Raw genomic sequence first — 14470 nt, forward strand, 5'->3', positions numbered from 1 at the left:
CAGTTGAAAGGTTGGTTAAAGAGAACGTCTTCCACACATCACTGATGATGGTCAGACCAAATGTGTCTCCAGAGTATGTTTTTTTGGTGTGATCGCTTTTTAATACACTCTTCAGTCCCCCAGAGTCCTAGTCCTCGAGGTCCTTGGCCCGTGGGCCGTTTTGCCCATCTCAATTTTTGGAAGGCCAAATTTGTGAAATGATGCCTGAGTCCTACAGATGAAAGAGTGTCAGAGGGTCCACGTGCCACAGGCCTTCCGCTGAGAATAAACGCCGAGCGATGGTGGACTCCTGGCCTCTTCTCACCTCCTCGGGAGTCACTTCGAACCAGTGAATGTGTAGCAGCAGTTTCACAAATTCTGTCCCATCCAGTGAGATGAATGAAGAACTTGCTTGATTTATGGTTTTGCATATTGTTATTTGGCTTAGAATATGTACAGAGATCCAAATACTAGGAATAGGAATGTATCTGTTATTTTCATTCACTTTTAACAAAAAGACATAGTACTAAGAAAGCCTGTGTTTTCAACTTACAGACTGTCAGAAACTGCTGTCTGGAGTCACCTCAGTAAGAAGAAGCATTCCATCCGCTGTGGCCTGGCCAGGATCATTGTCACCCTAACCCAGATAAGCAGCCGCAATATCCAACCCAGAGCCAGAGTTTCAGGTAAGAGATTTTCCAGTCGTGAAATGTGCCTTCATCTCAGCTCTTTGGTTTCCCAAGAAAGGGCGCCCTCAGTGCTTTTCACAGGCCAGTCCTTACGTTAATTCTTTTGCACAAAGCCCTGGTTGGCTTTGAGTCTATCAAAACACCATTTTATGTGATTTCACCTAAGTCCACTATTTCTCAAATTCCAGCGGAAACCCCTCTCTTCCCTCGCGTGGTGGCTCTGTGCTGTGTGGTTTCCGTTGCTGCAGCACATTGATGGACCTCAGCCTGTGGGGCAACAGATGTGTCCCTGGTCTTCATCATGGGGGCTTTTTGGGTCACATCACTCAAATGACAGGTTCTGCAAGAGCACAGTGACCAGAATGGGAGCAAGCAAATGCTGACCATGCTGGTGATAAACCGTAGGATTTTTGTGGTTGGACTGGAAAAGACTGTAGTGTGAATGACTGTGTGCCGCACACCATGCCCTCATCTTAACAGCTGTGCAAGTTTTGTTGTTGTTGTTGTTGTTAGGAACCAGTCTGGGGGCCACTGCATGTTAGGAAATTTTCAAAATCCTGCAAACACAATATGCATCCCCTAGTCTCCAAAATGATCTTTAAAATATTCTCCGATCCTAAGAGTTAGAAATGGGGATGGGGAAGATTAACGGGATTGGATGGGGGGAGGAAGGGAAAGACCAAGAAGGACCCGGATCCTTTCTCCACTACTCAGCAACTGTGTGACTTAGAGCAAGGGTGGCCCTCGGCCAGCCCCGAGCCCTCGGTTGTGAAATGGTGAGAATCTTCATGGGCCATGTGTATGAGAACATCCATACCAATGTGGAAGACAGAAGAGATGGCTGTCATTAATTGAGAAGAGAGAATATTTCAGTTGGAAAAGACAGGAAACTCTAGATAATCAGGGAACCAGTGGGATTTACTTCTGGGATTTAAAAAGGAAACATCTCTTCTAAGTGGCTTCGATGTTCATCTGCCTGAAGCCAGGTGAGGCTAAACCAGGTCATCTTCTGAAGCCTCCCAGAGCTTTGAGCTGTTCAGTTCCTTTGGGTGGTTCAGGATGAGAGGAAACGTCCGTCAGGCGCACACGTGCTCCAGCTCTTCTTGGCTCCTGGTGCTAAACCCCTATTCGTGAGTCCTGTAATCTAGGACTCTTTCCTGTGGACTTGTAGATCAGCCTTAAAGAGCCCTTTCATTACAAGACAGCCTCGGTCTGATGGTGAAGTTTTTGACCTTCTTTAGTATATTTATTAGAAAATTTGTTTCTGCTGCTGGATGTGAACTATCCTGAAAAACAAAAAAGGGGCCTTCGCCGAACACTTTCCCACTCTCGGTGACATGGCATGGAATAAATAGCACATCTTTCCAGCCTGTTTGATACAGGGATGCTCAGATGTGCAGCAAGGGATATAAATGAATGGTGCTGGGTGCTTCCTAGGTGCCAGGCATTCGACGTGCATAAAGTCATTTCACTTTCCCAGGAGTCTACATGGATGAGTATTAGTTTTCCCATTTTGCAGACGAGAAAACCTAAGGGTGAGAGAAGTTAAGTTGTGCTAGATGCTGAAGTTTTTGCTCTAAGTAAATATCTACCTTTTAGAATTCTTGTCCTAGAGACAATTCCCTTCTAATGTAGTTTGAGTCAACAAATAGAAATTAATTACCAACTCTGTTCTGAGCATTGAGCTCAGTACTGAGAGCTAGAATGAGTGAACTGGTCCATCATTGGAGGAAGAGAAATAGATCATCTCAGGATGATGCCTTATGGGCAGGGGGATAAACACAGGATCACAGGATGCTGTTGACATATGTTAGCGCACCTAACCAGGCCAGTGTGTGTGTGTGTGTGTGTGTGTGTGTGTGTGTGTGTGGTGAAGGGTTAGGGCAGCTCTACTGGAGAAGACTAAGTTGAACTTGGAAATGACTCAGAGGTAGGTGAAGAGGTGGAGGGAAAGGGAAGGTGAAAGTATATTCCAGAAAAATGAAAGAACATGACAAAAGCAAAGGGAAATGGAACTGCACAGCATGTGTCAGCTCCTGGGAGAAGTTTGGTGATGCTGGAAGTGAAACTTAGTGCAGAGAGTTAAGACATGAACCTGGAGGTACGAGCGAGACACCAACCCAGGTCTACGCGCACCGTGGAGGACCTGGTGTGCATAGGTCTGCCCATGTGAGCGGCCCGAGGACTCGCCTGGCCGTTCCGCACCATCGTTCAAGACTCAGTCCAGGAACCCTAGCACGTTTTTCTCCTTCCCTCTTCTGTCTTCTTCATCCTCTCTGTTTTTTTCCCTCTTCCTCTTCATTCTCCTTTCTGTTCTTTGTCTGCCCATCGGTGCACACTCATATACCTGCACTGAAAAATGAACCCGGTAGCAGGAAGGTTTACGGGAAAAATTCATTTATTGGAAACAAGTGAGCAGCACATTATAAACAATGATGGGGAGGATTAAGCGGCCTCCAGAGTTCAGGATGGGTTTGCCAAGTTCACCCCAGGGACTTTTGGAGGTGGGCTTGCCCTTCATGGTGAGTTCTGCTAATGGGAACACCTGCGAATCTGGCCTAAGATGGAGATGGAGATCTGCTTGTATAACCAAAGAGTAGAATAAAAAAATGACTATTGTCACTTTATGGGAAAGAAGTGTGTTTTTCTTTCAACTTGATTAAAATGCAGAACAGGTGCTTGGGCTCCAGTGTATTAATCTGTGGGGAACTTGGGTCTCAGCAGCTGCAGCAGCAGGGGGAGGTCCTGCAGGTGCTGCGGCAGGGGGCAGGCTGGCAGCAGGGGGGCCTGCAGCAGGGCGCCTGCACACAGATGGGCTGGCAGCAGGTGGAGGCCCAGCAGCAGGGGCGGCAGACCACGGCCGTGCAGGACGTGGGGCAGCAGGCGATGGGGCGGCAGCAGCCCTCCTGCAGGCCACAGGGGTCACAGCAGATGGGGCGGCGGCAGGGCTCACAGATGGGGCGTGTACAGCGGGGCACACAGGTCACAGGGCGGCACACTGTGGTCTGGCAGCTGCAGGGGCGGCAGCAGCAGGGGTCTCGGCAGCAGCAGGGCTGGCAGCAGGGCTGGCAGCAGCCTCCCCCACAGACTGAGGAGCAGCAGGTGGAGCCGCAGCAGGATCCGGTCATGGTGGCGTCTGGGTCTGGGCTGGGTGGGACTGGTGAGAGGAGCTGGGTGTTCTCAGGTGTGAATGTCTTCCTTGTGTTGGGGTCCTTTATATACCCTGGCTGGGTGCTGATGTCCCCCAAGCACTGGGTCACCACCTTGTTAATTTCCTCGCCAATTAAGTAAGGATTTAGCATTGACTAATGGTGTTTTTGGTAACCCCTCACCTCATACATATACATGCACACAAACCACAAATATTTTTCCTTTTTTTTGCATTGTATATTCTCACTGAATCTAGATGTTGGATTAGATTCTGATGACTTTCCCTTTAAATATTCCTAACTCATAAAAGAGAAAAGAATGTGTTTTCTAAACTAGTGTGGGATCGAGTCACTCTGCCCCGTGGCCCTGAAGTTAGTGTTTTACTCATGGACTTCAAAGGCTGTAGCTATTAACACCAGACAGCGCCTGGCCTCCTCCACACCTGGGCACGTGACAGGAAGAGGTGGGTCGCAGCGCTCAGTGCATACCAACAGTCTTCTGCTTCCCAGACGTTTCCCTCCGCTCTCCAAAAGGCAGGTTCATGGGTTTGCACGTGAGGAGGGACCCCATGGTGCCCTGGATCCCTGCCACCCTGGTGGGGTCCCCCCCCCAATAGGGCCTGTCCTGTCCTGCCTTGATTATAATGTCTCCACATTCACCCGAATGCCCTCCTTTCCCTTCCCAGCCACACTCAACATCTACCTCGGTTGCAAAAATCAGTTGCAATTTCTGTCTCTGTAATTCATTCGGGGTCAGTCATCCCATGTGTGGAATTCAGGGACTGTAGAGCAGGGGTCCCCAGTATCCGGGTTGCACAGCAAGAGGTGAGCTCTAATGTGACGTGCTTGAATCATCCTGAAACCATCCCCCGACCCCACCTAGTTCACAGAATAATTGTCTTCCACGAAACTGGCTCCTGGTGCCAAAAATGTTGGGGACCGCTGCTGTAGAGGATATGTAGGCCTGTCCTTCACTTTATAGGAGGGTCATGTGTGTCTACTGTCCGGGGTTCAGGTCTCCTCATTCCTCAGTGAGCAGCCTCTGTGTATCACCCCATGACAGATCATTTGAGAGGGTTGTGGGACTTCTGTGCGGGGTCAGACCTGAGCTCGGGTGGGCACAGAAGTTCCTCTCTGAGGGTCAACAGAGCTGAGCAAGGGGCAGTGGGGAGGTCAAGGGCTCCTCCTTTCCTGGGTGTTGGTCTCACAGGGTGGTCTGGCTCCCCTTGGGGCCTCATCAGGGCACTGAGAGAGAGGCATGCACTTGCCTAATTCCACCTGTTGTTATTTATTTGTACCTTTCTCCTGTGTCTTGCCTTTATGGTGAGTTCCATAAATTACTTCTTACTGGTAAGCCTAGAACACTTTCCTTCAGATTTGAATAAAATAAAGAAATCCATCCAGTCAATGCCACTTACTTCCTATGAACCCAGTGAAAAAAGGAAGGCCAAGAGCTTGCAAAGCACCAATCAAATGCTTTCAAATAATCATTTGTCCTAAAATTAGCCCCTGTTCTTCGTGGGGGAGGCTTTTGGTTGCTCTCATGGAGGAATTCGTTCTGTTTTGCTTCGATGATACCGTGGAAGATATCACAGATGTGAGTCATACCAAATTCACTCTCTGCATTCCTCATGTCAAGATTTTCTCTTTGCTTACAATATTAGTTGATTTTTATTGTATAGACTAAATAATTCTTTACTAATAGCCTTTTTTATTTATGACCAATATTCTATGGACATGTCTGGCCTCAACAGCCCTTTGAACGAATATCTGATGTCATAGTTTTATGAGGAACTTTCTTGTCTTTTCTCACTAGGCCCCTGCTGGAAGCTGATACCCATTTTTCTCTAAGAACAGGTTATAACGCTGCACTGTTTAGTTTGCGGATGTTGTATATCACCTCCCACTTTTCTTCCCACCTGTGGAAGAACTTTAAGTCTTTCTTGAGGGAGTATTTTGGTGTGTTCCAGGGGCTGTGATAGGCATGTTTACCTGTCTTATCAATCATCATAACAACCAATTGAGTTATAGGTATTTTTTATCCTCACTCTGTGGAGCAAAGAAGCCGAAGCTTCTCAAGGTTAACCAACTTGCCCAAACTTGCAACTCACCAGGCCTGGATTCCACCTAAGCAAGTCTGACCTGTAAGCCTGTGTTTTAACAAACACGCCTACAAAAACAAATGGGGTTCTCCTTCAATTTAACAGGATAGGACTTAACTTTGTATTATTTATAAAAGCTTAATTTTACCTATAAGCTCAGAGGTTTATTAACCTATGTCCTTCAGAAAGTTAATTAAAATAAAACCAACCCTGCCACAAACATGTGGCCGCTCCTTTGCTTTTATTTTCTATAGAGAAAACAGACTGTTTAATCTTTTCATACTGATTGATGTATTAAGCTAGTTTCTCATTATCGCCACAGTTGAATTAGTCAGCTATTGCTGCATAACAAGCAACCACAAACTCTCGTAATGTACAGCAACAAGTGTTTATTTCTTGGTCATGTGCCTGCGGGTCATTGGGTTTTGGCTGTTTAAGGCTGGGCTTGCCTTCCGGCTATGGGTTGGTTTGGGGCTTTCTGCTGAGTTAGAGTTGCCAGATTTAGCAAATAAAAATACAGGCAACTCAGTTAAATGTTGATTTGAAATCAACAACAAAAATTTTTTCAGTACATTTGAGTATGCATTTGGGCATACTTACATAAAAGTTTATTCATTGTTTATCTGAAATTCCAGTTCAGTGAGCTGCGCCTGTGTTTTAGCTGACAACCCTGCTGCTGACAGCATGAGCTCGAGGGAACAGTCCCAATCGTGGTAACGTGTTTCAGGCCTTTGCTTGGGTCACGCCCTCTAACGTCCCATTGGCCGAGGCAAGTCATATGGTGAAGTTCAAACCACAGGGTGGAAGAGTGAGAGGGGATGCTTCTTCCAGGGCGTCAGAGGGGCAAAGGGTAAATATTAGCAAAGAATAATCTAGTCTTCCAGAGGAGTGCATCAGTTATTTTAATAATCTCATTGTTGTGGAGTTTGGGTAAAGACTTCTAGACAGTCAAATTAGATTATGTTCACTAGGTCTCCATTTATGGGGTTACTTTTACTCCTCATCCTTCTTCTCTTTGTGGTCAACCAAGAAATGTCATTGGTTAAATAAGAACTGCCTGGTTTCTCTATAAGAAACTCATGCTGTCGATCTCTGTTAGTTTATATTTTATTAGATGTTCAAAAGAAAAATGCCAATTTTATGAAAGGGGCTATTGATTTAATCAAAGATTTCATTAGAGATGCTATTTCATGGCCTACTCTAAGTACCACTTGCTTGAATAACTAATAAACAGGTGAAATCTTCTCTTGGGAAAAATTAGTGGTGGACTTCATCAACACAGATACTAAACTAATATGGAATCCTGCTCTGATGGCTTCTATATAGAGGCTGATGTTGGCTTAGCAGAACTTCCCCACTCTGCTGTAGCCCCTCACTGTCTAGCAGCGTCTTGTAGCTCTGTCCATCAAGACCTAGATTCTATTTCTCTACCCTTTGGGTCTGGTTTGGGCTTACAACTTATTTTGACTAGAAGAACATGGTGGATGAGAGAATGAGAGGCGGTGTAGAGAAGAACCAAGGTGCCCCAGGAGACAGGCAGCATCGATTACCAGACATATGTGAAGCCATCTTGGATCCTTCAGCCCCCGCTGAACTTTGAGATGAATGCAGGAGTATGAGTGGGACCAGGCAAATGTCAAAAGGATGCCCGGTCAATGCACAGAATTGTGAGAAATCAGGAATCATTATTGTCTTGCGCTATTAAGTTTGGGGGTGGTTGTTATACAGCAACAGACAACTGAGACAGTCTTTGTAGATTCAGTTTCTTTCAACACGTGACCAGTCGCCCTTGTGGAGATTGTGATGGGGTGTCCCCTTCACATGAACTCCCTCCAGTGACGCTCATCTCGTGGCAGTGGCTAGCAGAGAAAATATTTAAATGGCTGAGAATGTGTGATGCTGTGATATTGGTTGCCCTTGAAAATATTTTGTTTGAATATTTTTACAGACAGGCACAGAAAATTATTTTTGAAAACAGTCTCTGATACTACATATAGCTGTTGGAATTTCAAATTCCGAGTGAGGGGTTAGCAAGTCTTGTCGTTGTTGCTTCCTTACTGTGTAGGTTTCATCTCCTATGTAGAATTCTCACTTCAGTACCATCGTATTCACAAAGTCATTGGGAACCTCAGCTAAGAACTACTTAAAGCTACAAATTCACTTCCGTTAAAAAAATCCTTGAAAAGAAATTCCACTCTCTCAGGGTCAACATGTGTGGGAGTGTTAACTGAAGAGATGCTTGACTTACATGGAAAGTCCTGAGAGACGACACTCAGGAACGTAACATCACCCATATGAAACATGTGTCCTTAAAGATAGAATGAAATATAACTCAATGAGTTGTATTCGTTACATGCATATAGCTTTTCTCATGCCAATCAAAGCCCAGTAAAGGGGATTTTTGAAAAATACAATGACATATGCATTTCTTCTTGGTAGAACTCAATGAGAAATAGTGTTTAACCCACTTTGTGGCTGTAAATTCTGAAAAAAAAATTTTAATGAAAGAAACTAAGTATGTGTAAATTCTTTACAGGAGATTTTCCTTCTTCCATTGGCATGCACTGAGAAAATTGGGTTTACCCTTTTCTGCAAAGTAGGGCCAATGCTATTAAGGGGATATGGTGTGTTTTAAATAAGAGCTAAAGACGTGAATTAAATCTGTCCTAATTTAGGATACTGTGCCACATACATATGCACATACATGCCACTTTTGATCTAATATCTTAAATTATCTATGTTTGATGTAGTGCTTATTTTCAAAATGATTTCAGCATCAGCTATTCTTTCCATACCTGCCTAGTTACTGAGTAAAATGACGATAAAGACAATAGGGAGTGATGCCCATGAATTCTTATGTTCAGAGAAGTTTATTAGAGGGCAGAGAAACAACAAAACATAACAAGTTCACTCTGGGAGAAAACACAGGGTGTAACTGGACTGCAGGGTGGAGAGTGTCACATCGGTGTCACTCGGGGGCTGCAGACAATGTCCACCTTGTCGGAAGGGTAATCTAGAGCCAAAGTGGTGAGGGAGAATGAGTTTAGAGGACCCAGGCAGTTTCTTTGTGGGTGGATTGCAAATTAATACATAGTTGGTTGGTATCAAAAAGAAAAGGTAGCAAAGGGGAGAGCTTCGAATGAACCAGCATGTGCTCACAGAGTTAGTGCGACAGTGAGCTTATCATGAAGCCCAGTCCACTGAATGACGTCGCCTAGATTCCATGTGTCCTAAGAGTCATCACAGGCAGCGTCTACATTTTGGGGACAAGTGTAAATAGGTTACAGAGGAGACTCAGCAGCAAGAGGAGGCACAGCACATCGGGCGGGAGCAGGTGGAGATGACACAGGTGGAGTGATGACAGTTGGTAGGGTGGGATTTCTGGCCACAGACTGGGCAGAGACAGCAGGAGGGGCAGCAGCTGGAGCCATAGCAGCTGGGGCGGCAGCAGGTGGTCCTGCAGCAGGTGGTCCTGCAGCAGGTGGTCTGGCAGCAGCCTTGGCCACAGCCCTCATCAGAGCAGACAGAGCCATAAGAACTGACCATGGTGTCAGAGGGTGGAGGTTCTGGGTGAGTTTCCAGGAAAGTGAGGTTCTTGGGTTTGAGAGTCTCCTTGGCCCACACCTCCCTTTACACCCTGCTGAAGAGCTATCACTATGTCACTATTTCCTTGTTATTATTTACCCTACTAGAAAACATAATTATTTAATTACATAATTGTGTGTTTCTAGTTAAGTACTCCAAAATGGGTAAAATAGCACATTTCCTTTTTCCGGTGAGCTCCTGTGTCTCCAATGGAAAGACGTATCACATTTCTTCCTCAGTGGGTGTCACCCGTGCTTCTGGCAGATGCAGTGTCTTTTACGAGGCACTTGTCACAGGACTCTGACATTCTGTCTTTGAACGTGACATTTCCTCCTGCCGGTACATGAGCTTGTGAAAATCACGAGGAGTGGTCCTCACGATGCTCATGTATCTTTTGTCGTCGAAGCTGAGAGGAATATGTGCTGGTCGGGGGGATGCTAGAGAGAGTGCGGATGACCGTTTGGGGAGGAGCCTGTGCCGTCCATCATAGCATGGCTGACCCTGTGTGGACGTCTCGAGTGGCCAGGGAGAGAGCTGGGCCCTAAGGCTGTCTCGAACTCTGTGTCCGATCTTATTTCACGGTCTCCAGCTGGGGTCCTCAGCACTGCCGCACTCCTTTTAAACAGTAAAAACCATTTTTGCTGTGTGTCTTTCAGGGTAGGCATTCACAGTGGAAAAATTTTAATTTCTCTTTTAACTGCTAAACCTGCAAAATGGGTACGTCATCACCGAAGCATTTGTTACGTATAAACAATATTTAAGAGTATTAGGTCTTCAACACCATGTAACCGGAACAAAACGGAAGCAACTATCTTACTTCACACACATGGTGCGAAGGCAGGTTCTTTGGAACAGACAGTAATGCTGGGAAAATAGAAGGCAGCAGGAAAAGAGGAAGACCAAATGTGAGAGGGATTGACTCCAAAAAAGAAGCCCCAGACGTGAGTCACAGGGGCAGAGAAGGGCTGGTGAGGACAGGACTGTGTGGATGGTGCTCGTCCGCAGGCTTGCCGGGAGTTGGGGCTGATTCCACAGCATGTAACATGCACACGTGTCCAAGACACTCTCCTGGGTACCACGGGGGGCGTAACAAGCAACCCCTCATCAGCCTCCTGTCGGTACTTGAATAAGACATGCATGGAAAACAGAGTTTGGCAACAATGAAAAGAATGGAAGTTATTTTAGCCAAATAATTAAAATGAAAACATATAATATGTGAATAAGTTCTATATACCCTCCAAGAAAGGTGGAGAACACACTCGTATCTATTATTTGTGGAGTATTCACTATGTACCAGACATTATGCTGACTATCTTGTTTGTTTTTAACCTCTAATGCAACCCTGTGAGGTACTGTGTATTCCTCTCCTCTTTTAGTGGGATAGGCAAAAGAAACATGGAGAAGTTAAAAGCAAAAACTTATACAAGATTAAGCAGAAAGTTAGCTTGTCTAGAGCAGCTGAGGAATGTGGGAAGAATAAAACTTGCAAGCCTTTGCGGAAGCTGTTTGATCTTCCCAGGGTGCTTCTTCTTTCTTGTCAGCTCTGCAAACTCCTATTCATCTGTCAAAACCCTACCTAATGCTTCCTCCCCAGTGATGTGGTTTCTGAAAAACTGCCACATGCATATATAACTCTTTTCTGCATTGTGCTCCCAATTTGCCACACTCTACCGTGTCCTATTATTTACCCCCGTCATTCCCCCGTTGCAGTGCAGATGCCCTGACAGTGAGCTGTGACATTTACTTTGTTCCACCTGCTCAGAACAGGGCTGGGGTAGAGGCCACTAGTGAAAAGTGTTTGTTAAGTAAAATGAAGGCTATTTAATGACATAGGGACATGTCATGGTTCTTTAAAATTATATAACTTTTGACTAATGGAGAAAAGAGGGAGAAATATTCTAAAGGGATGACAGTTACACATGAGAAAAGCCACATTTATTTATTTCTGTCCTTATTTATTAGCTGATTTTATTGGTGAAAAAAAAAACCCCTGAAAGTCAGAGTTTTTTCTTCTTTTTTCTTTTATTTTTTTATTGTCGTTCAAGTGCAGTTGCCTCCATCGCCCCCCACCACTGAAAGTCAGAGTCTCAAAGGATCCTAAATTATGTTGAATCTTTGTAAAACTTTCCCCTTATTCTATTCATGGATGCAACGTGACTCCTGCTAACATTTTTCCCCTAAAGACTAGAAAATGAGTCATTGATCTGGCTAAGACAGAAGAGATTTTCTAGAGAAAACTGGTGGCCAATGTTGTTTGGCCTCCATTGCAGGTTGACTGCCCTGTGCTGTCTGTTCAAAAGGTGCGGGGAAATGCAGTCACCTGGCACCCACCTTTAAAAACGAGAGCTAACAGTCGCATTCAATTTTCAGAGTTAGTACAAAGAGATTTATTTGGGTACATAGAAATAACAAGCTATAAGAAAATCTTTCCAAGGGAGTACAAGAAAAAGACTTTATTGGATTTTGATGTCAAAAGCATTAAACTCCATGGCCCCACAAGTGATGGAGACCATTGAATTCCTTAAGCATAAAGAATGGATGTCCCGAAGGGATGTTGGGGGTACGTAATTTATTAGAGGATTCTGAATGGATTCATTTTAAAGGAAGAGAGTTTGGACAGAAGTTAGAATGTGGACAGAGAATTAGTAGGACTGGGGTTTGGTATGGGAACCAAGAGATCAGTTACATATTTTTGGAAAGGAAGGTGTACATCTAGGTGGAGGGAGAAAAGGAGGAAGTGGTATGTTCAAAGCAGAGACTCAGCAGTCAGGGATGGCGCAGCACATGGGGCGGGGGCAGGTGGAGATCACACAGGTGGGGCGGTAGCAGTTGGTGTGGCAGGAAACCTGGCCACAGGCTGGGCGGAGACAGCAGGAGGGGCAGCAGCAGGGGCGGCAGCAGCAGCTGGAGCCACAGCAAGAGGGGCGGCAGCAGCTAGAAATGCAGCAGGAGGGGCGGCAGCAGCTGGAGCCACAGCAGCTGGAGCCACAGCAAGAGGGGCGGCAGCAGCTAGAAATGCAGCAGCTGGGGCGGCAGCAGCAGGGGCGGCAACAGCAGCTGGAGCCACAGCAAGAGGGGCGGCAGCAGCTAGAAATGCAGCAGGTGGGGCGGCAGCAGCTGGACACACAGCAGCTGGGGCGGCAGCAGGTGGTCCTGCAGCAGGTGGTCTGGCAGCAGCTGGGGCGGCAGCAGGTCTCCTGGCCACAGCCCTGGCCAGAGCAGACGGATCCACAACAGGAGTTGACCATGGTGTCTGAGAGTGGAGGTTCTGAGTGAGTTTTCAGGAGAGTGGGGTTCTTGAGTGTATGATCTCTCCTTGCCCTCGGCTGCTTTTATACCCTGCTCAGGGCTGCTGTGACCATGTGCAGGACTTCTGTTGTTGTTTATCCTAATTGCAAGTCAGTTAGTTTTAGTAAATTAGGTAATTGTGTTTGTCTGACAAATATCCCTATTTATAGGAACGGCATTATTTCCTTTTCTTCTTGTATGAGCCATCCAGTTAGCTTAAAGCCCGGTGAGTCGGCTCTCACATTTCTTTGTCTGATACGTCTTTCAAACAGGCCCATCACCTAACACTGTTTCATTGGATTTCACAAGTGTTAATTTTTCATTTTTCTCTTTAACTCTAGAATGCTACGTTGAGAATGGATTTTATGGTGATAAACTCTCCTCTGCTGTCAAAGAGCAAGTCATAGCAAATGCTGGTAGTAAAATAACGGGGAGGGCCCATCTCGGAAGGGGGCGGGCCGCTGCTGGTGTGCAGTGAGAAGCACTGGGGTTCCCTTCGTTCTCCTGGGTTCTCGGGGCAGTGCGGCAGGTCCTGACAGAGGGCCCATCTCTTATTTCTTATTGAATCTATTTAACTTGAAACAGTTATAGTGCAGTGATTCACTACTTTTATTCTTTATTAAATGCACTGGGCTTACCTAGGTTAATAGTATCATATTAGGTTTCAAGTGTACATTGCTGTGATACATGATCTGTATATTGCACTGTGTGTCCGCCACCAAAGTCAGATCATCTCCCATCACCAGGTATTTGGCCTTCCCGACCACCACCCGCCCCCCGCTGATTCCCTTGCCTCCCTCCCTCTGGTAACTATACTTTTAAGTATAACCATACTTTTGTCTGTGTTTCAGTGATATATGCCACATATGAGTTAAATCATATGGTTTTTTAGCCTTGTCTGACTTATTTCGCTTGGCAGAATGTTCTCCAGGTCCATCCATGTTGTCACAAGTAGCAGCATTTCATCTTTCATCTTTTTTACGGCTGAGTAGTATTCCATTGTATATGTCCCACACGTTCTTTACCAGATCCTCTAAAATAACAAGGTTGGAGAGGCTATGGGGAGAGGGAAACCCTCACTCACTGCTGGTGGGAATGTGGACTGATACAGCCACTGCGAATGGCTACTTTTAAGTACCAAAAACACATGGACAGGATGGGTCCTTTTAAAAAATTGTTAAGTTCCCATTGACACGATCTTCAGAGGTGAGGGTACTAGAACAGAGTCTTTTTATCTTATTTTGGTAGGTGGACATAACAAACGGAATGTGTATAATTGAAGTGTTATTGAAATACGTTTTCGTACATTCTGAGCTTTTGTCTCTCTGCAAGGTCTGTCCGAGGCAGAAGGGATCAGGCTTAATCTCTCGCCCCCAGGCACTCAAGATAAACGCGACCCACGCGCAGCGGCAGCTACTCAGAGCAGCCATTTCCAACCTTTCATCTCCCGCCACACATAAACTAACTACTAAAATTTTGCAGCACGCCAAAAAATATGTATTTTGCTGATCCAACAAAATAAGATAGGTATAATTTTGACTTATTCACATTGGATGGCTATTATGTTGGCTGTTGTCATTTTTTTAACTTGACAGTCTAAGGGAAAAGAGGTCAGTGCCTCTGACTAAATAGTCAGGTATTGGGGCACAATGGTGGAAAGTCACTGATTTACAGCCTT

The 14470-nt window shown here is 45.5% G+C and overlaps 2 protein-coding genes across 5 annotated transcripts; both read right to left on the reverse strand.

Annotated features, from left to right (window-relative positions):
* Positions 1 to 3385: 3385 nt before the first annotated feature.
* Positions 3386 to 3796, reverse strand: LOC118978197 (keratin-associated protein 2-3-like). The gene has a single exon (XM_037033555.1). The coding sequence runs from the start codon at positions 3794 to 3796 to the stop codon at positions 3386 to 3388; it is 411 nt and encodes a 136-aa protein (XP_036889450.1).
* A 5417-nt stretch (positions 3797 to 9213) lies between these two features.
* LOC118978134 (keratin-associated protein 4-6-like) lies at positions 9214 to 12752 on the reverse strand. Of its 4 annotated transcripts, none has more exons than XM_037033430.1 (2): positions 12410 to 12752; positions 9214 to 9416 (listed from the first exon to the last, which is right to left on the reverse strand). In XM_037033430.1, the coding sequence occupies exons 1-2, from the start codon at positions 12750 to 12752 to the stop codon at positions 9214 to 9216; spliced, it is 546 nt and encodes a 181-aa protein (XP_036889325.1). The 4 variants fall into 4 exon arrangements, with proteins under 4 accessions (XP_036889325.1, XP_036889324.1, XP_036889323.1 ...); XM_037033429.1 differs by having other exon boundaries at positions 12377 to 12752; XM_037033428.1 differs by having other exon boundaries at positions 9214 to 9429; positions 12351 to 12752.
* Between the last annotated feature and the right edge of the window lie 1718 nt (positions 12753 to 14470).

Source organism: Sturnira hondurensis, unplaced genomic scaffold (genome assembly GCF_014824575.4).
Source record: "Sturnira hondurensis isolate 20B ecotype Veracruz unplaced genomic scaffold, ASM1482457v3 Scaffold0021632, whole genome shotgun sequence".
In the NCBI taxonomy this organism is placed as follows: Eukaryota; Metazoa; Chordata; class Mammalia; order Chiroptera; family Phyllostomidae; genus Sturnira; species Sturnira hondurensis.